Raw genomic sequence first — 26615 nt, 5'->3', positions numbered from 1 at the left:
GAAGTTGTGAGTACAAAGGCTGTTCCGGTGAGCATGAAGGAAGTTTCCGATGAGCATGAAGAAAGATTTTCAAAAATGATTTTTTTTTGAAGTTTTGTCTCTCTTTGTATGTGTCTAAGGTATAAAGATTTTGTGTTTTTGAAAGTGTATTTTCATCCGTTGATCTAAAAGGATGTGAGCAATGGATCACCCTAGGATTGTGATCCATGTGATGGCTGACCAAGCATTTTGATTGGCTCACATCTTTATATTTGAAAGTGATTTATTTATCACATGCCTCCATCACATTCTTTTTAATTGAAAATTGGAATCTATGATTTTATTATTGTTGCACATAAATTATCAATATATTTTTATAAAACATTTTTTTAAACAATATATTTCAAAAATTGTATTATATATACTATATAAACAAACGAAATAATTTTTTTATATCTTATATTTATTATACATTCAATATGTTTTCATTTCAAGTTTATAATTTTTTTAATCTTATATTATATTTATTATACATTTAAATAGTGTCATGTGTAAGAAGCTTCATAATACCCCAATCTTGTCCTCTTGTGCGTTATAAGGGCTTGAAGAGGTACAAGCATTTATATTATAATGCTAAATGAGTGTCAAGTAAACGAACCGAACGTTCAGCGAACGGCTCGTGAACCGCTCGGCGGGAAGTTTGTTTATGTTTGGTTCGTCTAGTAAACGAACAAACATGAACAAGAAATTCCATTCGATTAGTTAAATGGACGAACATGAACAAAGTTCTCGTTCGTTCAATTGTGTTCGTGAACGTTCGGAAAGGTGTTCATGAACATTCGTTCATTTGCGTTCGTTTATGTTCGTGTTTTAATTAAAGATTTTTATACTTTCATATATTTTATCTATACTTTTTATACAATTAAACTTTTATTTATATCATTACCCTAACAATTAAACTAGAAAACTCTCTTTCACCTTGTTTATGCACCATTTCTCTTTCTTTTCTCATTATTTACATCGACGAATATGATCTACCTCCGTTCCACAATAAGGGATTCAAGTTCTAGTGCTACTCTCTGGGCCATCCACATTTATCCTTCATCGCGTTCGCCAAATTTATTTGTGTTCGTGAACCGTTCGAAATCGGAAGCAGTTTTGAGGAGATGGAGAAGATAAGATGCAGGGGTATGGTAATAAATTTTCCATCACAAATGCGTAGCAAGTTGCTACACATTTCCTACACAATAAATTTTCCATCACAAATGCGTAGCTAGTTGCTACACATTTCCTACACAATATGGTAATAAATTTTCCATCACAAATGCGCAGCAAGTTGCTACACATTTCCTACACAATAAATTTTCCATCACAAATGCGTAGCAAGTTGCTACGCATTTCTGACGCAACAATTAATATTTAAATGAATTTAACATATAAATCTAATTCCAACAAATAAATAATGGTTCCGTCGGAAATGCGTAGCAACTTGCTACGCATTTCCGACACAATACTTAGAATTAGTATATTTGTCACTATTGTGTCACAAATTGCCCAAAAAAATCAAGGTCTTTTTTCCGTAGGAAATGCGTAGTAAATGTGTCAGAATTTGCGACGCATTTTTTTGCGTAGGAAATTTCCGTAGCAAAATGACCACTTTTCTAGTAGTGCAGGGAGGTTAGCATGGGTTAACCAAGTTAAAAGAATGTTAAGCATAGAAGAAGGATTTTCATACCATGATGAGTCCAAGGAGTTGCTAGAATGATAAATTTTAAAGAAAGATGTAATGATAATCATACCAACAAATTGATGTCTTATAAAGAGCAAACATAGTGGTAAATGTTCAGCATTCTATAAGAATTTTTATTCCTTTCCAAAGTCCTTATTTCATATTCTTCATGCATAAAACATTTTCGGTTTCCGATTCTATTCCTTCCCGATTCCATCAGTCTCAATTCCATTCCATTTCATCGCTGAGGTCTTACTTGTATTCTCGCATTCATAAAACATGCACAATTTCTGATTCCACTCTAGGACAGTTTATGTGCATAAAACATGTACCTTACTCAGTGGGATGAAGCCATGCTTTCCATGGATCTTGCGTCCCCTTTTGCATTTGTGGTGACAAAATAAAAAAGGTTCAAAAGAAGACCCAACCTAAAGCACGTTGCCTAAAATTTAAACTATTTTATTACTAATTAGTGTATCAAATACAACACAAATTTATATCGGTTTAATACTAATAAAGTTGTTTTAAAAAACTAAATCACATGGTTTTATGGATAAAAAAATACTGTTGGACGACTTTCGAGGTGTCGGAGGGGTCTTGCTGCAACCTGCTGGTCATGCAGTGCCGACCAAGAACACGGAGAAGGTCAAGGAAGCGACCTCACTAGGCGCCTAGCGGAGCTTAAAGCGCGTGGCTAACTGAAAGTTTACATGGATTCTAGTAATAACTTTATCTGAATTTTCTGATTGAACATGTAAATTTGACTGACTTATGTTTGTGTTATGTTCTTTTTTACTGCTGCTTGAAATTAGTACTTTGCATACATTATTATTATTATGCGGGTAACGTCAACTCGCTATTATTATTATTATTATTATTATTATTATTATTATTATTATTATTATTATTATTATTATTATTATTATTATTATTATTATTATAAAACAATGCATCTAGCTTCTGCTGCTTGTTGGGTTGATCGGGTCGTTCACGGGTCATGATCCCGGGTCAGCGGTAACGGGTCAAGATCCAGATTTAATTCAGTAGTTTGAATGGGTCAGTTGGGTCCAGATTTTCTTTATTCACAAGCTAAACAAGGAAAAGTGACGTTGAGGTTGACCAAGTTTTGCGGAAAAGACCGATTCATTTGGATGGTTACATACGTGGGTCATGGTGCATGTGTTTAATTGTTTTAGCTTGCTTTGGGCACACGGGGTGGTCCGTTATACCACCCCCATCACTCGTTAAATAAGAATGGAACACCGCCGCCGGCCAAAGTATCACTCGTTAAAAAAAATAACGAGTTGAAAACTTAACGCGTGAAAGTTGAACGTATCCATGGCATGACTGCATTTTTGTTTGTGAGAGTATCATGCATGTGTGACACCTAAGCTCTGGACACGTGCAACACCCACTTAAATGGAATTTAAAATAAAAAATTAAAAAAAATTGGGAGTGATAGAATCCCATCACTAGTGATACCACCCCGCCTACATTTCTATCACTAGTGATAGAATATTGGTTGTACACATGGCATGACTTGATTGGATAGTGGGAGTGATAGAAACTATCACTAGTGAACCACCCCTCCTCCCCTTATAAATAGTTGTTTATTTTATTTGTTATGTACCCTTCTTTCTTTGATAATATAGTAATACAGAAGTTTTCTTCTTCATATATTCTCTGCATATTTCATACTACATACATACGTGAGTGTTACTGTGTGTGTGATAGGGGCCTGTAACCAACACTGCTTTAGTTATTTTCTCTGCCAATGGAAACATATTATGTTTGGAGTTCAGATTATACAACATGCTGCTGTTTGACAATTTTTTATTTAACTGGTAATTAACATCATTCATTTTATTTAATTTTGAACAAGTTTATTGGTTCGACAACAATTAAATACTAGATGAAATTCTGACTGCATATCCTGCAATCATTTACAAGAGATTCCTATATCTAGGGTCGATATCTTTCTAAAAGTGGCTGCAATACCATACTTTAGGGAAAAACTCATATGCCCCACCAATGACCTTTTGAGCCTTTGGTTTTGTTATGTTCACCATCTTTAATAGCAAGAGGGTTGAACCCTTTGAACTTTATCTGGAATCTTTGAAAGAGGTTTTGTTTAGGGCTTGATAGGCAGAACCCGAGTGAATCCAGAAACCACCCGCTTCTTCCGTTAAACCCTACAATATGGCCCCCATTTGTGAAGAAGTTAAAGGGTGTTCCTTCTTCAACCCCGAATGGCCCAAATGTTCTTTTGTTGCTCTTGAAAGTGAGTGACCGAATCACAGGGCTGCCTCCATAGACGACGGGACAATAGTGCCCGCTAACACTTACCACTACTAGAAAATTAGGCAATTGCGACCAAAATTTGCGACCTACATAAAGTGGTCGCAAAATTAGCGACCGGTTTGCGATCAAAACCAAATAGTCGCAAAATTAAAGACCAACTCAGATTCGGTCGCAAAACGATCGCAAATTTTGCAAGAAAATAAAAACGCAAAAGTTCCAACCGTTTAAAGCGATCACAAATACGAGAAATATATAGAAGGACAAAAGTTGCTGTCACACCCCCAAATTACCACCTAGGGCGTGTCCCTAATGGAGGTGTAACGATTCAACAAAGAGCCACCAATCATATCAAACACAAGTTATAATAAAATACCAAATTACTAGAAATGTATTGTTTGAAAGTTAAACCAAAACCAAAGTACTGAGCGGAAGCATAAACGTAATAGTGTGTAATGTATCAAAACCAAATCAAATAACTGTTTATTATGACCATAACCACTCCAGCAGCATCAGACAGCAAGCTCCCAAGTCCCTTCAGTAATTACCTACAAGCATGTAAACAAGTGTGTCAGACTACGCTGGTGAGTTCAAGGTTTGTGTCCGTTTACCAAGTTGTGTTACCAATCATGTGTATAAAACAGTTTACAAGACGATATGCTGTTTGTTGTTAAAATGTTTGATGTTTCGATGTTGTTCATGTTAGATACCCTAGGGAGTGTGCCCATGTGTATCCGGGGAGTGGATACCCCTTAACGACCGTTTTCTATGTTGCCATCGTTAGATACCCTAGGGAGTGTGCCCATATGTATCCGAGGAGTGTGCCTCTAACAACCATAGCCATACCCAGATAATTAGTTCACGCCCGTCCTTACGGCCCGGTGTGAGGTTTCCCACCTAATAGCGCTATCAACTAATCACCCCCATTGCCCTCCAGGCAATAACCAAAACCGATTAAGTTATTTACCCAATGTTTCCCTTCCAAATGTTTACCAGTTGTCCCAAACCACCGGGACGCATGCTTGAGAAAAAGTGCAGTGAACTCACCTTGGTTTTGCTCGGTAAGATTAAAATACGTGTTCCAAGTTAATCAATTAGTTCCTAACGTAATTACCAACAATAATCAGTTTCATACACACATAATTCATGCATCTTAGGTACAATCAGTTCATGTACACTTTATTTACACATCACTCATTTATTGGTCATGCAACATATGGCTCGAGTCACACAGTCAATCTAGCAATTCACCACCAATACATAATCATCCAACATGTATTCGGTTCATAAGCAAGTTCATCCGTACATCCTTTTAACACATTATCCTCCAACATAAGTACACACAAACTAATCTAATCCATCAGGTCACTTAACTACCTATTCATTGGAACTCTAAGACACTAATATATATCAACCTTTGTTATTTAATTCTTTTGTTTCCATGTATAATAATTAAACAGTACAACTACACACACATGGTTAGACCAGCCGCCCCCATTGGGCCCTTGATCGGCCCATCACTTGCGTGACAACACATGCCCACATAACTAAACTCATCAAAATATCACGAACAGTGACCGCCAACTTCAAATAGCACACACACATGGCCAAAAATCAATATTTAATTACTTTAATTCTATTGGACTGATGTTGTGGGTTTGACTAACATGGCATCTCACATGATCTCATACACTCACATATGTTTGCCACAAATCAACAACCAATAATTATCTTAATCATTAACCTTCCCATACAAATCATATCTTGAAATAAATCATTAAGCGAAATCATGAGTTCATCGATTTGTGAGAGCACTTATCTGATTGCATTTGATCTAATTACACCTATACCATTAACAGGTTGCACACACACACATATGAATTATGACACACCACTGACAAACCCACATGCATATCAGTCTACACATTCATTAACTTACCATATTATTCACAAATAATGTGTCACAAACCGCCCTCCCCCCATTGGACCTCCACTCGGTCCAATAGTTGATTAACATCCCCACTTGGACGGCCACACACACACATGATTCACAAAACACACAACAATTCCTTTGAACTATTGTTACCAAGTATACTATACCCTTGCTGTTGCCTTTGAGACAAGCTACTCGAATCAGATTTAGTGAGCAACCTGTTCGCATTAAACCTAGTGTGTATGACTACTTCTCATTATAAATTTATGTGCTGTTTGGTAACCCGAAACCCTACAACCCGATAATCATGCAGATTCAACAAACCCCATTATCTTCATAAACATCATTCAAGAACTATCATATATCGGCATTAAGCACACACATAAGGACGCGGTTCTAACCTGACGTTGATGTCGTATCGGGACGTGCGATAAGAAGAGAAATAAGCGGAGTTTCGAGTCGTAGTATCGTGAGCCACCGGAGGTGGAACGGGGAGCGCCGGTGTCGTCGGGGTTTTGTACACGCCGGAGAAGGAAGTGGCAGTGGTTGTCGTAGAGTTTCGGTGAGGGGAAGCGGGTTACATGAGTCGGCAGGTAGGGTTTGTGTTTTTAGGAATCATATGCAATATATATACAAACTTCATGCAGAATAAATTGCTGAACAAGAGTCGGTGGAAGGAATTGTGGATGTGGGCCGAGAGGTGGGCAAGATGGGCTGGGGGTTGGGTTTCGAACAATATCCACAATCAAAACAATACTTATGACTAAGTATTGTGTATTAATTTATTTAATTATTACTATTATTATTATAATATAAATATATTTATACACACCATGCATCAACGATGTCGTGTACAGTATCCATGCTATCTATTGACCCTCTAAGGTTTCGGGTTGAGTAGGTTGGGTTGGCAAGCGAGATATATGATTTGGTTCAAACGGTTCGGATCGGTATAATACGACAAAGATTTGGTTCCAGATATTCGTTGATGCACTAAATTTTTAATAAGCATATAATTAATCCATCAAATAAAATAACTATAAGATTTGAGTTATAAAAGAGAAATAGATGGGCTTTTATCTCAAAGTTACGAGTTGTCACATCATTCCCAACTTGAAAGAAATTTCGTCCCGAAATTTAGCACGTAGTCACAGAGGAAGCTAACTGGGTTGCGTGGTTTTCCTGGGGTGTCACATCGTCCCCTACTTGAAAGAATTTTCGTCCCGAAAATTGATCTAAAACAATGGCTTGAAATGAGTTCCGACGAACTCGATCTATAGATACTTTATAACGCCTAGGGGGGGCTAATCTTGTGATCGGTGGAAATCATGGTATGGTGGTTAGCGTTTTGTTATATCAGTTGCCAATCAAAGAAACAGGGAATTAATGAGGTTCGTACAAAGAATCGAGCGAAACAGGGGTCCATTAAACATCCGAAGGATTTGCCCAGCAAATTTGTTGTCTAGAAGAAATTTCCGGTAGTGGTGCATGGCGGCATGGCACAACAGGGAGATTCGTTACATTGCGGTCGCGCGAGTGTATCATTTGTCCAAAACAGAGTTCGGTGGGTAAAGGTTAGTGTTGCAAAACGACGTACGCGTGTAACTGTGACTGCTTCACTTCTAGCGGCGATGACAAGTGAAAGTGATAAGGTTCGTCTACAGGGATGCGTGGGTACAGTTCTCCTAATCCCGTGTTCGTTCGGAGGTTCCATCTAGCGATCATCGGTATCCTCGGATAGAAGCGATGCTCCGCGTGTTGTAGGGTTGGGTTTCAAAAGCTGCAAGGACGATGATAATGCCAACAACGGCACCACCACGATGATCTTAAACTGATAAGGATTCCCCACTGGGGAGAGGGAACGCACGATAACCAGGACCATGTCAAAACTTACAAGAGTATTGGGAAGTAGGTCAATGTCGAACACTTGACCCACGAGATCAAGTTTACAACCAAAAAGAACATGAGAAGCTTCTATTGATATACTATTAGTCAGTTCTACTACATGCTTATTTACAAGGAGGGTGGAAGTCAGTCCTAACTAACGACTGAATTCCTAAGGCACAAAACTCCATTTGAAACAAGAGTCGAATAAAACCGAAGTAGAAAAGGTTATTCAAAGAAGACGTACCGGCCTCTACATTGCCATCATTGCGAGTCTTCCCCAGCGCCAATAGTAAATACCCTTCCACGTGCTCCGTTCCCACCATTGTTCCCATTGTTGCCGCTCCCAGTATTGTTGTTGTTGCCAGCATTCTGATTGAGCTGAGGGCAATCCCTCTTAAAATGACCCTCGTCACCACACTGAAAGCACCCCTTTTGATTTCCCTGGTTTTGTTGCCCTTGCTGTCTCTGATTCGACTGAGTCTGCTGCTGCTGCTTTGGCTGAGGAGCCCTACAATCCTTGGCCTCATGGCCTATCTTGTCGCACCTGCGACAAACCCGATCACACTGCCCATAATGATGAAACCCACATTTGCTACACTGAGGCTTCTTTCCTGCATAAGACCTCTGATTTTGATTCGCTGAGGATGATTGGCTAAAGCTGCGAGTACTGCCAGTGTCTGTCTTCTTTTGAGGCTGAACCGAGTTGGACGCTTTGTCCATATCACCCCACTTGCGTTTACTATCAGCGGCAGGAGTAGTGGCGGTGGTGGCGGCAGTAGTTGCTTTAGAAATACGTGGTGGCAAGGAGTCGCTCTCCACCTCCTGGTCAACGATTTTATGTGCCAATCTAACGATCTGGGTTAGGTTATTGAGGTTCGCTGCTGTAACTAAACCCTTCACCCGTGGAGGTAACCCCTTAATAAACAACTCGATTCTTCGGGACATGGGTCGGGACAAGTTCGGACACAAATCAGCTAACTCATACGACCGCTTCACATACGCCTCGATTTCAGACCCCACCATTGTCAGATGATAGTACTCATTCTCTAACTTCGCTATTTCGTCTCGAGGACAGTATTCCTCTCTCATCAGTTCTTTAAAATCATCCTACGTAGTGGCGTTCGCCGCCTCAATACCTAGCAGTTGGACCTGGGCATTCCACCAGGTCAAGGCACCATCCTCAAGCGTGCCTGTTGCATACTTCACGCGGTCCCCCACAGGACAGTTGCACATAGCAAACACTGACTCAGCTTTCTCGAACCACCTTATAAGTCCCACAGCCCCTTCCGTCCCGCTGAAGGTCTGTGGCTTGCAATCCATAAACATTTTGAACGTACAGACAGGCTGGTGGTTTGGGTGCGCAGCTTGGTAGGCTGCCAGTGCCTCAGCCACACGTGTGTTTATCAGGTTTGTTAGTTCAGCCTGAGTCATGTTGATGCTACCGCGACCGTGTCCTCGTCCACTCATGGTTCTATAATAGGAGAAGGGAACGAATTTAGGAGTCGAGAACGAGAAAAGTATTCAGGTTTATCACGTTAAGGGCGATTAACTACCAGGTTCATACACAAATAGGGAAGAACCCCTCTTACACTCGTTAAGTCTCATTGGGATTTGCATGCACCACGCGTTATTATTATGTGTGCACCCATAGTAATAAGGCGGTTTGCATGCTCCTCTCGATGCTTCTTAACTTATGTTTGAAGTTTCTCCCACTCCAATCAACACAAAATAAGCACTACCAACAAGATTAAAGTTTACTAGGTACAAGCGTTATGTTGCACTAACAATGTGTCATGATGCCTGCCATATCGCTTCATGCATGTTATAAATATAGTTACGTTTACTAGGCATATAAAGCATAAGCTAAGGAGGAACGAACCTTGCAGTCTGAAGCTGAGTGTCATGGTCATCGTTTGGATCAATTCGGTTATAGTCTGGTTTTATGAAAACATTTTTAAAACCGAGTTCTCTATAACCAGTGGCTCTGATACCAAACTGTCACACCCCCAAATTACCACCTAGGGCGTGTCCCTAATGGAGGTGTAACGATTCAACAAAGAGCCACCAATCATATCAAACACAAGTTATAATAAAATACCAAATTACTAGAAATGTATTGTTTGAAAGTTAAACCAAAACCAAAGTACTGAGCGGAAGCATAAACGTAATAGTGTGTAATGTATCAAAACCAAATCAAATAACTGTTTATTATGACCATAACCACTCCAGCAGCATCAGACAGCAAGCTCCCAAGTCCCTTCAGTAATTACCTACAAGCATGTAAACAAGTGTGTCAGACTACGCTGGTGAGTTCAAGGTTTGTGTCCGTTTACCAAGTTGTGTTACCAATCATGTGTATAAAACAGTTTACAAGACGATATGCTGTTTGTTGTTAAAATGTTTGATGTTTCGATGTTGTTCATGTTAGATACCCTAGGGAGTGTGCCCATGTGTATCCGGGGAGTGGATACCCCTTAACGACCGTTTGCTATGTTGCCATCGTTAGATACCCTAGGGAGTGTGCCCATATGTATCCGAGGAGTGTGCCTCTAACAACCATAGCCATACCCAGATAATTAGTTCACGCCCGTCCTTACGGCCCGGTGTGAGGTTTCCCACCTAATAGCGCTATCAACTAATCACCCCCATTGCCCTCCAGGCAATAACCAAAACCGATTAAGTTATTTACCCAATGTTTCCCTTCCAAATGTTTACCAGTTGTCCCAAACCACCGGGACGCATGCTTGAGAAAAAGTGCAGTGAACTCACCTTGGTTTTGCTCGGTAAGATTAAAATACGTGTTCCAAGTTAATCAATTAGTTCCTAACGTAATTACCAACAATAATCAGTTTCATACACACATAATTCATGCATCTTAGGTACAATCAGTTCATGTACACTTTATTTACACATCACTCATTTATTGGTCATGCAACATATGGCTCGAGTCACACAGTCAATCTAGCAATTCACCACCAATACATAATCATCCAACATGTATTCGGTTCATAAGCAAGTTCATCCGTACATCCTTTTAACACATTATCCTCCAACATAAGTACACACAAACTAATCTAATCCATCAGGTCACTTAACTACCTATTCATTGGAACTCTAAGACACTAATATATATCAACCTTTGTTATTTAATTCTTTTGTTTCCATGTATAATTAAACAGTACAACTACACACACATGGTTAGACCAGCCGCCCCCATTGGGCCCTTGATCGGCCCATCACTTGCGTGACAACACATGCCCACATAACTAAACTCATCAAAATATCACGAACAGTGACCGCCAACTTCAAATAGCACACACACATGGCCAAAAATCAATATTTAATTACTTTAATTCTATTGGACTGATGTTGTGGGTTTGACTAACATGGCATCTCACATGATCTCATACACTCACATATGTTTGCCACAAATCAACAACCAATAATTATCTTAATCATTAACCTTCACTACAAGAAAAAACCCCTATAGGGAGGACACCTATAGGGACAACAAAGGTCCTCTCTATAGATCACCCTATAGAGACGACATGTCGTTTCTATAGGGTTTTTGTGCCTTTTAAGATAGGCTACCTTATAGAGACGACATATCCTCTCTATAAGGTGAAAATATTTTTTTTTTGCTTTTTTTTTTGTTGAATTGGTAACTTTAAAAAAACATTTTAACTTATAGAGACGACATGTTGTCTCTATAACTTTAAATATTTTTCTTTTAATTTAATTTTATTAATGATCAATATATATGAAAATTAAAATAAAACTAAAAAATAAAGTTTAATCTATAGAGACGACATGTCGTCTCTAAAAAGTTTCACTATTCAAAAAATTATTTAAATTTAGGCGGCATAATTTCCCACCATTCCAATTTTTTTTGGGAGAAAAAGCCTAACCTATAGAAAGGACATATCGTCTCTATAGGGAAACATGATTTTGTTTTGTTTTTTTAGTTTTGGTTAATAAATAATTTCTTCTTTTTTAACTAAAAATATATATTTAACCCTATAGAGACGACATGTCGTCTCTAAAATGTTTGAAATAAAAAATTTAAAAAAATAAATAAACTAATCTTTAGAAAGGATATATCATCCCTACAATGTTTGAAATAAAAATTTTAAAAAATAAATAAACCAACCTATAGAAAGGACATAACGTCTCTATAGGGAATTGTTTTGTTTTTTAATTTTGGTTAATAAATAATTAAAAATACAAAAAATGTTATTTAACTCTATAGAGACGACACGTCGTCTCTACAATGTTTGAAATAAAAATTATCAAAAATAAATAAACTAACCTATAGAAAGGACATATCGTCTCTAAAATGTCTGAAATAAAAACTTTAAAACATAAATAAACTACCATATAGAAAGGATATATCGTCTCTATAGGGAAATATAATTTTGTTTTGTTTTTTTAGTTTTGGTTAATAAATAATTAAAAATACAAAAACTGTTATTCGCATATAGAGACGACATATCGTCTCTATAAACCCAATTAAGTTTATTAATTTATTCTTGTTTTTAACTAAAAATATATATTTGAACCTATAGAGACGACATATCGTTTCTAAAACGTTTGAAATAAAAATTTTAAAAATAAATAAACTAACCTATAGAAAGGACATATCGTCTCTAAAATGTTTGAAATAAAAAATTAAAAAAACAAATAAACTAACCTATAGAAAGGACATATCATCTCTAAAATGTTTCAAAGGTAAAAAAAAATTCATTTAGGAGGCAAAATTTCCCACCAATTCATGAAAATTTGAAAAAAAAAATTTAACTAACCTATAGAAAGGACATGTCCTCTCTATAAGTAAAAATAGTTAAATTTTAATTTTATTCATGATTTTTACCAAAAAAAATAATATTCAATTATATAATTATCATTTTATTAAGTAATAAACAATTAGGTTATATAATAAAATTAATTTTGTCTGGTTTATTAGATGTATTTGAACTTATATATATATATATATATATATATATATATTTATATATTTATGAATACTACATAAATATAATTCTAAATAAAATACATAAACTTAAAAAGACCTACATAATAAAATATAAAAAACACGTAATATCAAACATAATAAGATATTTAATTCCATCAAAGGAGCAATCTGAATTCGATGAACACTCGTCTTCCTATTGATATGTGTATATGTTATGTGTTCGTATATATGTGTTAGGGGTACAAACGAGTCGTGCGACTTGCGAGCTGCACGAGATCAGCTCGAGATAAAGCTCGAAACGAGTCGAGTCTTGTCGAGCCTGTGCCAAGCATGAGCATAAAAATAAAATAATGCTCGTTTATCTATCGAGCCTGTTAGGTGAAGCTCGTCAGGCCTGTTCTTGAGCCTTAGTGTAATATTTGTTCTTTATAAATATTTAATTAAGCTTGATAAGCTACCAACGAGCCGAGCTCGAGCTCTCACAAGTTAATTGAGCTCAAGCTTTGTCCAGCTCGGGCTCATGTACGTGTGTACGTGTTTGTGTGTCTGTATATAGGGTTATTGGATTTTATCACCCCTAACTATTGGCTATTTTATCACCCCTAACTTAACACTGAGTATGTTCTGTCATCACGACGTTAACTGATCACTAACTTTTGATCTTGTTACTATACTTTTGGGGGTGTCATAGGGATCTTAGGACACCCTAAAATTATAGTAGCAAGATCAAAAGTTAGTGATTAGTTAACGACATGGTGACATAACACACTAAGTGTTAAGTTGTGGGTGACGGACGTCAAAGCGATGGTTGAGGGTGGAAGCGGGTAATAGCCAATAGTTGGGGGTAATAAAATCCAATAACCCCTGTATATATGTACGTGTGTATGTGTTAGTGTGCGCGTGTGCACGTGTGTATATGTAATCGTGTACGTGTGTGTATGTGTTATTGTACGCGTGTGTGTATGTGTATATATATTTATACCTTTATAATTATTTGTTAATATAAACAGGCAAGATTCATATGCATAGGCCAAGCCCAACGTAACTCCACTACACCCTAAACCAAAAAATGTAATACCTACATACCTATAAATATTATGTCAGTGTGTACATATCTGATGTATGTGTATATGTATATGTGTGGTTGTGTATGTGTATCTATGTGTGCGTATGTATACACGTGTATGTGTCTCTCTGAACATCTGTGTATGTATGTTTAATAGTGTACGTACGTATGTATATGTGAATGTGTACATATGCGATGTATGCGTGCACGTAAATGTAATTGTGTACGTATGAGGGTACGACTATGTGTGTGTGTACGTCTTTGTGTAGTGTGTGTATGTATGTATATGTGTACGCGTGCGTGTGCGTATGCATGTATGTATATTTAATTGGATATGGATCTGTTTGTGTTTACCCTATATTGATTTGTGTTAGTGTACGTTTATGTGTATATGTCTACATGTTAGTGTGTGCACCTGTAATGTGTTTGTGTATGTGTATATGTAAGTGTGCACGTGTACGTGTACGTGTGTGTATGTGTTAGTGTTAGTGCTAGTGCGCACGTATGCGTGTGTGTATGTATTTATGTGTACGTATGTGTGTAGTGGTGAATCTTGAGATTTCCGATTGAGGGGTGGAAAACGTATATACCTAAAAAAAATTATAAAATCAAGGGGTCGAAAACGTATATACCTAAAAAAAATTATACGGTAACTACATACCGGGTCGAAAACTATATATCTAAAAAATTCTACAAATGAAGGGCGGAGAAATGATTGCTAAATTGATTATACCGTGTGGTTTCTAAACGATCATGGATCTTCATACTGAACAACTGCATCACAAATTCAATCAGATCCTCACTCCCTTCGGTTATTAATATATAGGAGAATTATTTTTATTATTTATAATATCATACTTATCAATATTATTTTCATTAATTATATTAGTTACAAAATATTCCATTATTTTTAACAAAATAACAATACTTATTAGTTATTATTAACTATATCAGTAACAAAATAGTTATTTTTATTTTTTTACCATATAGAAAAATAAATTTAATAAAACTAAAAAAAATAATTAAACTATTAGAGAGGACATGTCCTTTTTATAAGATTTTGGCTAATAAAATAATTAAACTATTAGAGAGGACTTGTTCTCTCTGTTGAGGACAGATATGCCCTAAAACACAAGCCCGCCAATCTGATCCTCATTACCCCAATTTCCCCCTTTTGATTTTCCCCAAACTTCACAAGCCCGCCAATCTGATCCTCATTACCCCCCAATTTCTTCCCCTTTTCCCCAATTCGTGACACACCGTCACCAGCTGCTACTCCCCTCGATTGCACTACCTCCCTCGTCGCACCACCTCTGCCGTAGCTGTCCCACCTCCACCATCACCGACCCACACTGCCACCTTGGGAGAGAGAGAGATTGACGACGATGGTGGCGAATCTCCGCCCTATTCATCACCACACTGCCACCTTGACCATCGCCCAACCCCCAGCGCACCTCCCCCGCCAACCCCTCGAAAACACCACTTTAAACCCCCAAATTGTCAGAGATTTTTGATTCAAGAAGCAAAAACTCATCTCCTATGGGCTCCAAGCAACCTGGCTTCGATGACGACGCAAGCCCCGGGTTCGTCTTCAGTTTATTTATTAATATTATTATTTTTACATTTAATTGATGATATAGGCTTGAAATTTGTTTGTTTAATTGTTACATGAAGATTTTAATCGGTGGTTTAGCAAAGGATACTACCATAGGTTAGTGTTTAGTTGTGTGTGTTTGTGTAGTTATGACAGTGCCATTGTTTGTATCGTTGATTTGAAGTGTTTATTTGTTTAATTTTGTATAGGTACCTTAGTTAACTATTTTACAAAGTATGGAGACCTGATGGATTTGGTTATCATGAAAGATCGATAGACTGGTCGTCTAAGGGGCTTTGGGTTTATTAAGTATGCGGATCCTTCGGTTGTTGACACTGTTATTGCTGAGACAAATGTTATTAATGGGAAACAAGTAAGTTTTTTTTTAGGTTATCATGGTTATGAATGAGGAATTTGACTGTAACTATTTTCATATCTAATGCATGTTTTGTTAGCATAGTTGACTGATTACATGTTATGTGGTACTACATTGATTAAAACCTAAAATAGCGGCTAATTTATTAGCTATTAAAATGTGAAGTTGTTATCGGGCCTTTATAGATAGCTATTTTTATTTCTTAAATTTTAACTACCTTATCACTATTACTAAACACGAAATAGCGGGCGCTATCTATCGCGACGTAGCGTATAGGTACGTTGTCGCTACTTAGCAACTGACCATAGACAGGGTGCTGTTGTGTGGGGTGGTGCTTCTAGTTTTAATCAACTAATCCTGAAACTATGTTCTTAACTATAGGTCAAACTTATTGACTTCTCTCTTGGTGAGAAATCTTTGGTTACTTGCAGCAGTCATGAACCAAGCAACCCTCGCGACCCTCATGTGAGAACACCATTCTTTTATCCATTTTTAGTGATTATTATAATATTTATTCGTTAACGACTGTATGGTTCACTAATGATCAGAGAGTAGTGCTTAATTTGATGCGAGAACTGGAAAAATAATGAAAGATTTCAACGAAAGGGCAGATGAGTTTGCGTTTGGAGAAACCGGCGGTTTCACTGGGGTTTCTTGGCCTGTTTTCAGGTAATGAATTAGTACGATTAAGCTAATTTATGTTGGACGTTACTGAAGAAATCCTTCCAGATGTCGGCATCTTTTAGATTCGATCTGTTGTGTCATAGATTTGGCTAGTCAAAAACAATGATACAGTAACTTTTTGTTATGATGCACAGGTTTGTTAAACTCATACACCATTTTTTGTAATATTATAAATATATGCTTTCTGTTTGATAGCTGCCAAATGTTAATTGAAAGAAATAGTACCCAAATTTAACAAATCTTTACATCACTTAATGTACCTTTAGTGAACTGATGTATTGATATGAATTAAGAGGTTTCTTGCCTTACATGATGGCTTTTATATCATTTAATGTATCTAATTTGTGTTTAAAAACCTGGCCCGACCCGACCCGAAACCGTTCTGACCCGTGCCCGTTCCGACCCGAACCTGTTTCGACCCGAACCAAAACAACCCTTTTTATAATTGACCTGTTTTGACCCATGTCCCGACCCAACCCAACCCGTTTACCAGGTCTAAGTGGAGCCCTTGTGGACATTAACTATCACTCTGTTGTTTATAAGTGTCAGTTGAGCTGTTGCATACCTGGCAGATCATATGGCTCACATATCCACATTTTATGGGGAAAACCATATAGATCTTTGTTTTTCTATATCATTGTATATCGTATGTGATAAGTTTGCTTTTTTATTAGTTATCTCTATGTTTTTTTTCATGTTGGGTGTAACTTTGGGCGAAGCTATGGGAAAGAGAAGTTGAGTCTGGAAAGACAGGTAAAACTAGTCGTTAGTATGTTAATTTCTTGATTTTTGAAGCATTAAATGCAAGACTGATTGTATAAAGTATCTGATGATTTTTTTCTTCATGCAGATCTACTGAAATGCTGTTGATTTTTAGTCCTAAACCACTTAATATTGCTGTACAGGTATCCTGTTTACTATGATTCTACTGTTAGGTCTCAAACTTGTATAAATTCTTTGCTCAGGTTAAACGGGTTAAAATCGCCACTTCTAATTGTGAGCTTGTTCCTTATCCAGAATGGTAGCGATCATGACACGGGTTTGATGGCAGATGTTGGCAGTGATCAGGAAGATCATTCAGTTGCTGTAGCGAAGCACATAGAAGTTGCAGATAAATATGACGTCGGGGAATACGGTGACTTTCTTTCATCCAAGGTTTCATTTATTTGGTTGTTTTATGTTTGACTTAAACAAAAATTCGAACTAGTTAACTTTTATGTACTTTTATGTGTATACATGTACACATCAGTGGTTTCGTATGTATTCGGGAAAATTGGTTATAGCACTAAAATGTAATTTTTTTTTTACTATTTTTCGACTTTTAGTGGCGACAAATGTCGCCGCTAAAGATAAACATGTCGTCGCTAAAAGTGAACAACCTTTAGCGGCGACATGTGGGACGTTTAGCGGCGACTTTTGTCGCCGCTAATGCTCCGTTTTCCTGTAGTGTTAAACGGGTTCACGGATGATGTAAATGGCTTGCTAATATACCTTTTATCATTCTGTTTAACATGTTTAAGAGGTTTGAATCTATTTGATTGTTGAGATTTTTTGGTTTAAGAACCTGGAAAAACAATTTTTTTTTAAATTTTATAGGACCTATAGAGACGACATGTTGTCTCTATAGGTGAAAATGTTTTTTTTTTAATTTTTGAAAGTAAACCTATAGAGACGACATGTTGTCTCTATAGGTGAAAATGTTTTTAAAAGGAAATCCTATAGAGACGACATATTGTCTCTATAGGGTTAAATTTTTTTTTTTTAATTTAAAAAAAAAAAGCTTATAGAGACGACATGTCGTCTCTATAGGTGAAAATATTTTTAAAAAGAAAATTCTATAGAGACGACATGTCGTTTCTATAGGGTTTAAATGTTTTTTTTCAAAAAAGCTTATAGAGACGACATGTCGTCTCTAAAGGGCTTCAAAATATTTGAAGAAAATGTTTTTTTTTTTATTTGGTAAATATTAATTAATATTTTATTATTTTTTAGCAAATACTTATAGAGGCGACATGTCGCCTCTATAAACAATCTATAGCAAGGACACTTATAGAGACGACTTGGGTGACCTATAGGAACGGAGCTGTAGAAACAACATGTTGTAGAGACGACATGTCCTCTCTACAGGTTAAAAAGGCTTATAGAGAGGACATGTCCTCCCTACAGGCCAAAAAAATATCGTCCCTATAAGATCTTTTTCTTGTAGTGCTTCCCATACAAATCATATCTTGAAATAAATCATTAAGCGAAATCATGAGTTCATCGATTTGTGAGAGCACTTATCTGATTGCATTTGATCTAATTACACCTATACCATTAACAGGTTGCACACACACACATATGAATTATGACACACCACTGACAAACCCACATGCATATCAGTCTACACATTCATTAACTTACCATATTATTCACAAATAATGTGTCACAAACCGCCCTCCCCCCATTGGACCTCCACTCGGTCCAATAGTTGATTAACATCCCCACTTGGACGGCCACACACACACATGATTCACAAAACACACAACAATTCCTTTGAACTATTGTTACCAAGTATACTATACCCTTGCTGTTGCCTTTGAGACAAGCTACTCGAATCAGATTTAGTGAGCAACCTGTTCGCATTAAACCTAGTGTGTATGACTACTTCTCATTATAAATTTATGTGCTGTTTGGTAACCCGAAACCCTACAACCCGATAATCATGCAGATTCAACAAACCCCATTATCTTCATAAACATCATTCAAGAACTATCATATATCGGCATTAAGCACACACATAAGGACGCGGTTCTAACCTGACGTTGATGCCGTATCGGGACGTGCGATAAGAAGAGAAATAAGCGGAGTTTCGAGTCGTAGTATCGTGAGCCACCGGAGGTGGAACGGGGAGCGCCGGTGTCGTCGGGGTTTTGTACACGCCGGAGAAGGAAGTGGCAGTGGTTGTCGTAGAGTTTCGGTGAGGGGAAGCGGGTTACATGAGTCGGCAGGTAGGGTTTGTGTTTTTAGGAATCATATGCAATATATATACAAACTTCATGCAGAATAAATTGCTGAACAAGAGTCGGTGGAAGGAATTGTGGATGTGGGCCGAGAGGTGGGCAAGATGGGCTGGGGGTTGGGTTTCGAACAATATCCACAATCAAAACAATACTTATGACTAAGTATTGTGTATTAATTTATTTAATTATTACTATTATTATTATAATATAAATATATTTATACACACCATGCATCAACGATGTCGTGTACAGTATCCATGCTATCTATTGACCCTCTAAGGTTTCGGGTTGAGTAGGTTGGGTTGGCAAGCGAGATATATGATTTGGTTCAAACGGTTCGGATCGGTATAATACGACAAAGATTTGGTTCCAGATATTCGTTGATGCACTAAATTTTTAATAAGCATATAATTAATCCATCAAATAAAATAACTATAAGATTTGAGTTATAAAAGAGAAATAGATGGGCTTTTATCTCAAAGTTACGAGTTGTCACAGTTGCGACCTTCTAAAGCAGTCGCAAATAGAGAGAACAAAAAAAAAGTTGCGACCTATTAAAGCGGTCGCAGATACGAGAAATATAAAAAAATTGCGACCACTTTAGACGGTCGGAAATACTAGAAATGTATCAAAAGTTGCAACCGTGTAAAGCGGTCGCAAATATGAAAATTAATTTTGTATTTAACATGTTAAATTTGGATTTCATCACAAGTAAGAAGGGGTCTCAGGGGTAATATGGGAATTTTTTGTCTCAGGGACAAAGGGACAAATAAGAAGGACCCCACCCCAACTCCTTTATCAGCATCTCTAACAACCGCTCCACCACCGCCTCTTCCGTTCTAGCCATCAACAACTGCTCCACCACCGCTGGATTTAATGGCATCTCCTTCAACTTTTCTTAGAACACACTCTAGCGAGACGCCTCTTTGTCTCTCTCTCCTCTTTCTCTCTCTTCATGCTACTAAAAAAAAGGGCACTTGCACCAAATTCTGCTACCAAAATGAACGGTAAGAAATTAAGTAATAATTTCTCACATGAATCGTATATGGTTATTTTTGGTGGCAAATTGATGGCAAAAGTACTAAATCATGAAAAGTAAAAAGGTATTAATCGAATAGCTGATTAAACCCTCACACTCAGAACTCCACCAGACTCCCCATCCTCGTCCCCTCACACCGCTTTCTCCACCGGCAATGATCAACCTCATCTCCACCGGACGCGACATCTCCACCGCTCTCTCCACCGGCAATGATCAATGATCGGAAAATGTTGAAGCTTTCGAGCTCGAACATCTCCACCGGAAAACGATTTTGCAAATGAAACATCCTGATCGGAAAACAGTGACGCAGAACTCCGACGGTTTCCACAAGGTCTGACTCGATTCTATTAATTTCAAGGTATGATTCTCGATTCTATCAATTTCATCTTCTCTTGTACCAGTCAAGGTCGAATTCGACCTCAGTTCTTGTTAATTTGATTACTGATTCGATCAATTAGGGTTTGCTAAAATTAATTCTCCAAAAAACTATTTATGTGTGCAATTTGGAAGCAATTGTTTCTATCTCACTGATAATTTCAACTATTTGTCTCCAACTATCACTGTTTAGGTTCTTCTTAAACCCTAGTTAATTCATATTTCCATTCAGTTTGAATTCTATGAGCAGCAACTTTACTTAATTGTTTGTTTTTTGGTTCGTAGATATTGAATGTCAATTTATTTCAAAAGAAATCAACAGGAGACAACAAGGTAATTTGTTATTTGTCTTTCTAGGGCTAGTGTTTGGGGATTTTGAAGGAATCGAGTTGAAATCTGATCTGTTGGGAGTTTGATGAACTTTTGTACTGGAACGTGTTGATTTTGATTAGTGATGAATTTTGAAACATTTGGAGTTTACAATCATATTCTTAGTGAATTAGCCATTAGGAAGATATTTTCAATCATATGATTGAATGTTGAAATATGAAGTTTCTGGCTTCTAAGAGTATTTGGTCAACTAGGAGATAGTAAATCACTGTTAGTCAACTCATGGAAGTATATGCAACTGGTATCATTCACTATAGTCTATAGGTTTATGCAAAATCTATATATGAAGTTTTGAAATGTGAAAAATGTAGATTTAGATTATAGATTGCTAGAATTATTACTTTGTTGTTAGTTTTGATGATTGAGGAATGCAAGGTCAATGACCAGAAGTGATCTCATGCTGAAGTTAGCTAGTTTAGTCAAAGGCTTTAAGCAGTTTTTAGGGGGAAAACTTGCTTGTTAAATCCAAAGGTTTTGTTTGCGTACATATACGAGTCATAAAAGTTGAAATGCTTTGATATAACTACTGTACAGTTGTGACCCAAGCTGGACTGTTTGTGTACAATCATTTACATGAAGATCCATCCAGAGAATACTTGATTTCAATGGATTATGAGTGGCATATGAGCTCATGATTGTCATCTGTCAATGGATTGGATTGGCCATGCAATGGCACATGCCTCAAAAGGGAAGCTTTTCTATGCTTTTCTTTTTCTTTTTTTAACAACCTATAGATTGTTGAAGATTGCTCAAGTTATTATAACTGCTTGGCTGTTTGCTTTTAGTTTTGTTAGAATTCTTTTCATGGTTATGACATTTGGTGTATCACCTGCACTATTTCATGATCCGCTAATGGATCTTATGGTGGGTCGAACCCACCATTCTCTTTTTCTGTTTAGACAATGATCAAATTCCTAGAATTATATGTGTACATTTGTATGAATTTTAGCATTCAGCGTGGTTTTAAAAAGCAAAACGGGGTTTCAGTATCTGCGGGTTCGATCGAGGTGGATGCGGTGACGGGCGGAGCTGAAGGAGAACGGGTTCAGGAGCACGCGGAGGACGAAGCTGGTGTGCACGATCGGACCAGCAGATACTGTTTCACTTTTTTTTAAGTTAATAAACCAAACACATCTACCACACTTTTTACTAATATGCATTCATCGGGCGATGATCGGAGCTAAAAACGATGTCGTTTATGTATGATATGTTTGTTTTGCAGTCGTTTCCGAGGGCCGTCTGGTTGGACGGAAGTGGGAGGCAGCTGATCCAATCGCCTGTGGAGGAGATTTGATGATAATTTATTTTCATCCATCTGGAACATGCAGGAGAGTATCTTGCTTCTGGTGCTGTTGGTACGAGTTATTAAGTTGATTTGATGATAATTTATTTTCATTAATAGAGAGACAAATACACGCTTTAAACTCTTATAAATGTAGGTGGTGAGCTGATAATATGGAAGCAGAACAAAATACTGACTCTGGTCAAGTATGGAAGGTCCTCAAGACACTATCGTACGGCCTTTCGTTTCTAACATATAACATATATGTTGATATTGATATGTAAGCAATATACTATCAGATAAGCACTATGTTCAATTGGAAATGAGAATATTTTAGGTTAGTGATTGAATCTTATGGTCAGTGGGGGTGCCCCGAGAGTGCTCGGGATTGATTTTGTGTGATGCTTCCTGACTAACAAGACTTGTGCTGCTGTCGAGATCTTCAGCAATCAGAAGTGGAAGAGGTTCCATGGCTAAGTTATGCCCGGTCAGGTTATTTAGTCCTGTTTTGATCCGAACCCGACTCTGCTTTTCCCATTTCTAACCATATAAAACTCCACTTTGTTGGTACACAGTGGGAATTTCAAGTTGGGCCCTGTTATAGCCTGTAGGCATCTTCGTATGTGATGAACTATGTGGCTTGTTACATTCTTGTGGTATTTGTAGGCGATGAACTGTTTGTTTTTGTTTTCTCGATACATACTGTGGTTAAGAATCTTGAAATTCTAACATCGAGCTTTTGTTTTGTTCCGAGGATTACCTAGGTTGCTGGAGTGGTAGTTTCATGTGACCTTAAGCTGATCCCGGTCAGTTATGTTTTAATTTTTTAGTTTTAATCATGTTAACTATGTATGTATCGCGTATTAAAGATGAAATCTTGAACAGGGCGACTCGAACGGGGCTGGTGCTCAATGTTACTGGGGCTGGTGCTCATTGTAACTACAGGTAAATGCTCACAAAATCGTCATCTTTCTACACAATTATATTGACAATTTTGTTACTTCTTTTTTCTTTAAATAAACAAAAGGACTATTTGTCAAATCTTTTAAATAAATCTAACACTTTGGGGATAAAGCTACCACTTTAAAAGAGCATGCCACTTTAGTTTTGTATCAACATTCAACAACGCCAACATTCCACATATCATGCAACCAACTATTCGGGTTCGGGTCAAATTCGGGTCCATATACTATGAGATCAATATTAGTTCTCAAGCTACATTTGGTAATTAATTTATTCTATTTTGAATATGGATTTTTTATGTTTTTTTTTTTAAATTTTGGTTTTGTGTGATGCAGCGGAATTGAAGAAGATGTTATCGGGGCCGACAGGACTACACCATGAGGATCAGAAACTGATGTACAAAGATAAAGAAAGGAGCTCCAAAACGTATCTGGATGTTGTCGGTGTGAAGGATCGGTTGAAAATGGTGTTGGTGGAAGACCCGATTAGCCAAGAAAAGAGGTATATCGAGATGCGAAAGAATGCGCAGATGGAGAAAGCCGCTAAATCAATATCCGATTAGCTTGGAAGTCGATAAACTTGCTGGCCAGGTACATCGTTACAAGAATCATAATTCTTATTCTTAGACGAGTTTATTATCATTGTGTGTCTCTGGTTTGAATATTAGGATAGTTATTAACGTTTTATCATTGTTATTAGTTGGTTAGCTTTATCTTTTTCGTTGCAATATGCCTTTATAAAAAGATCTAGTTTTCGCCTTTTTGGTAATGTCATTTTGTTCTCCCTTTCATTTTTTTGGTTATCAGTTAAGACACTAATGTTTGTGAATTTAAATGCGGGTAGGTATCTGCGCTTGAATTGGTTATCTCAAAAGGAGGGAAAGTAGCGGAGAAGACATTGTTAAATCTGATCGAGTTATTGATGAACCAACTACTTAAATTGGATGGAATTACCGCGGATGGAGATGTAAAACTACAGAGAAAAATGCAGGTATGTTTGTCACTTAAAGTTTTAGCATACTTAGTAACATGATTATGTTAACGTTGTTCTATCGATATTTTTAGGTGAAAAGGGTTTAGAAGTACGTGGAAACGCTTGATGTGTTAAAGATTAAGAACTCAACCGCAGGGACCAATGAGAATGGGGATGCGAAACAAGTCCAGGAGCCGCCGGCTTCACAGCGCCAAGAGCATATAATTTCAAACGGACATATGAATGCCGCCTCACCAAATCAACATGACCTGTTACGAAAAAAAAGAATATAGAGATGGAGAATCAGATGTGTTTTTTTTTTTTTTTTTGCTGCTGACCTGTTGTTAATTAGAATTGGATTAAAATTAAAATTCAATCTCTTTGATGAATGAGATGCTTAGTTCAGATTTTAATGACTCTATTACGCTGTAATGTTATATAGAATCTGTTTGCTGCTGTTAAAATAGAAAATGGCTTATAATTAATAAAAGTTGCGACCGCAAAAACGGTCGCAATTTTTCAAAAAGGCAAGCAGTTGCAAAATGGTCGCAATTTGTAAAAGGCATGCGGTCGGAAAACGATCGCAGCTTGTAAAAGGTAGGCGGTCGGAATACGGTCGCATCAAGACCGTCGCAACCAAAGTCCCACAAAACCAAGAGCAGTCGCAATATTTGTGACCATTATCAAAGTCGCAAAACCCGGGTCGCAAAAGATAGCAGCAGTCGCAAGTTAGTCGGAGTAGAGCAATTGCGACGGGTGTTTTTCCGATCGCAGCTCCGGTCGGAAAACGGTCGCAGCAGGGCAATTGTGACTGGTTTGCGACCAAAATTGCCGTCGGAAAAACCTAGTTTTCTAGTAGTAAGATCTCCTCAGGAAATCGCAGCTTAATCTGAAATTAATTCGTAAGAAATCCCACAATCAGTTTCCAACTTTAGTTTAAGTATCCGGAGATTTAGTGAAAATGTATCGTACCTGAGCAGATTTAGATCCGCCAATACCACCATGTTTTGCAGCCAGAAAGGGTTTACCATAGTTATCATATGTTACACGGATTGAGTCGATGCAGCTGCCGTATACGAGAGTTATTTCTCTAACTCCAGTGTGTACTCCATCATCCCATTCATCTCCTCCATTTCCTCCCCATGGTCCCAATAGTATACTACCGTCCTACAATATCCAAATACGAGGGTAAATAGTGAGACCATTTTCAGAATTTAGAAAAATTAGAGGGTAAACACAGTGAGGAATTTCCATACCATGACGATATCGCTGGAAAAGAAGTGTTTACAAAGATGTAGTGGTAATTGTGTATAATGTTGTTGCAGTCTTGCACACGAATTATATATACTACATATATAGAGCAAACAAAGTGCTAAAGTGCTCTCCTTATTCCCATTCTGATTCCATTCCAACAAATAGGTCATTCATATTTCACAGTTCACATGCGTAAAAAGTGAACTTATTCCAATTCCATTCCATGTATTTGTTTTATTCCCGCGTATGTAGAGCTTTCTTGAACAGCTGAACATGAACTGTAGTACGTTAATAGGGGGAAAAAGGGACAATGCCTTCTCAAAACACCCTTGCCACACATCTCTCCTTTTTCTATGAATATATACCATTCTGGTCACATACAATACGTTATGATTGTACCGTATAAATTCAATGTACTTGACGTTTTGATCCAATCGCAATGCCTATATGAGTTACATTAAGTTCAATCAGATACGTCGAAACACGCGTTTTCATATAGTTAACGAATCACATAACACTTAGACTAATCCATTCGATGTTTACGATGTACCCGCGCTGCAACGCGCACGGGTCTTATTACTAGTTTTATATAAATTTCTAGCATTTATTTTGCATTTGAAATACAAACACGCCATCCATATATTCCAGCACAGGTTTTTGTTACACAAAACATGCATCGATTCCGTATCAATCCGGTTCCATTCCATCACATGTTTGTTAATAAAACACACTAGTAGGGTTTCAAAAAAGATTCAATTTTGTATTCATCGGATGGATCGAACTTCGAACAAAAATCATTGGTGAAAAGTTCTCATATATA

General features: G+C 37.4%; 1 protein-coding gene, 4 long non-coding RNA genes and 1 pseudogene across 9 annotated transcripts; 4 read left to right on the top strand and 2 right to left on the bottom strand.

Moving 5' to 3' along the window:
- Positions 1-3724: 3724 nt before the first annotated feature.
- LOC118481860 (jacalin-related lectin 19-like) lies at positions 3725-26290 on the bottom strand. Its single transcript, XM_035977175.1, has 4 exons — positions 26213-26290; positions 25514-25708; positions 25403-25430; positions 3725-4056 (listed from the first exon to the last, which is right to left on the bottom strand). Exons 1-4 carry the CDS (start codon positions 26288-26290, stop codon positions 3725-3727), a joined length of 633 nt encoding a protein of 210 aa, XP_035833068.1.
- Positions 10045-19628, bottom strand: LOC118482293. The gene is made up of 3 exons (XR_004868266.1): positions 19317-19628; positions 10596-10649; positions 10045-10096 (listed from the first exon to the last, which is right to left on the bottom strand). It is a non-coding gene; the product is annotated as an uncharacterized LOC118482293 (long non-coding RNA).
- Positions 14961-17828, top strand: LOC110880142. Of its 3 annotated transcripts, none has more exons than XR_002559232.2 (8): positions 14961-15447; positions 15539-15575; positions 15668-15831; positions 16216-16299; positions 16390-16503; positions 17238-17271; positions 17369-17423; positions 17536-17828. It is a non-coding gene; the product is annotated as an uncharacterized LOC110880142 (long non-coding RNA). The 3 variants fall into 3 exon arrangements; XR_002559230.2 differs by having other exon boundaries at positions 16383-16503; XR_002559231.2 differs by lacking the exon at positions 15539-15575 and having other exon boundaries at positions 16383-16503.
- LOC118479334 lies at positions 20609-22915 on the top strand. Of its 3 annotated transcripts, none has more exons than XR_004868264.1 (4): positions 20609-20917; positions 21220-21267; positions 21859-22679; positions 22764-22915. It is a non-coding gene; the product is annotated as an uncharacterized LOC118479334 (long non-coding RNA). The 3 variants fall into 3 exon arrangements; XR_004868263.1 differs by lacking the exon at positions 20609-20917 and adding an exon at positions 20947-21127; XR_004868262.1 differs by lacking the exons at positions 20609-20917; positions 21220-21267 and having other exon boundaries at positions 21784-22679.
- Positions 22917-23650, top strand: LOC118479337. Its single transcript, XR_004868265.1, has 3 exons — positions 22917-23262; positions 23371-23412; positions 23492-23650. It is a non-coding gene; the product is annotated as an uncharacterized LOC118479337 (long non-coding RNA).
- Positions 23752-24873, top strand: LOC110880140 (annotated as a pseudogene).
- Positions 26291-26615: the final 325 nt, after the last annotated feature.

This window comes from Helianthus annuus, chromosome 9 (assembly GCF_002127325.2).
Source record: "Helianthus annuus cultivar XRQ/B chromosome 9, HanXRQr2.0-SUNRISE, whole genome shotgun sequence".
In the NCBI taxonomy this organism is placed as follows: Eukaryota; Viridiplantae; Streptophyta; class Magnoliopsida; order Asterales; family Asteraceae; genus Helianthus; species Helianthus annuus.
The sequence above is the reverse complement of the archived record's forward strand: the minus strand, read 5'-3'. Positions and strand labels throughout refer to the sequence as shown.

What these genes read in the sequence shown, in the direction of transcription:
- LOC118481860 (XM_035977175.1), bottom strand. Translation starts at nt 26,290, where the DNA reads ATGAAAACGCGTGTTTCGACGTATCTGATTGAACTTAATGTAACTCAT. An exon ending in CGATTGGATCAAAACGTCAA is followed by an intron (nt 25,709 to 26,212) that starts GTACATTGAATT and finishes TGGATATTGTAG; the next exon opens with GACGGTAGTATACTATTGGG. An exon ending in GCGATTTCCTGAGGAGATCT is followed by an intron (nt 4,057 to 25,402) that starts TACTACTAGAAA and finishes ATTTTCTAGTAG; the next exon opens with TGGTAAGTGTTAGCGGGCAC.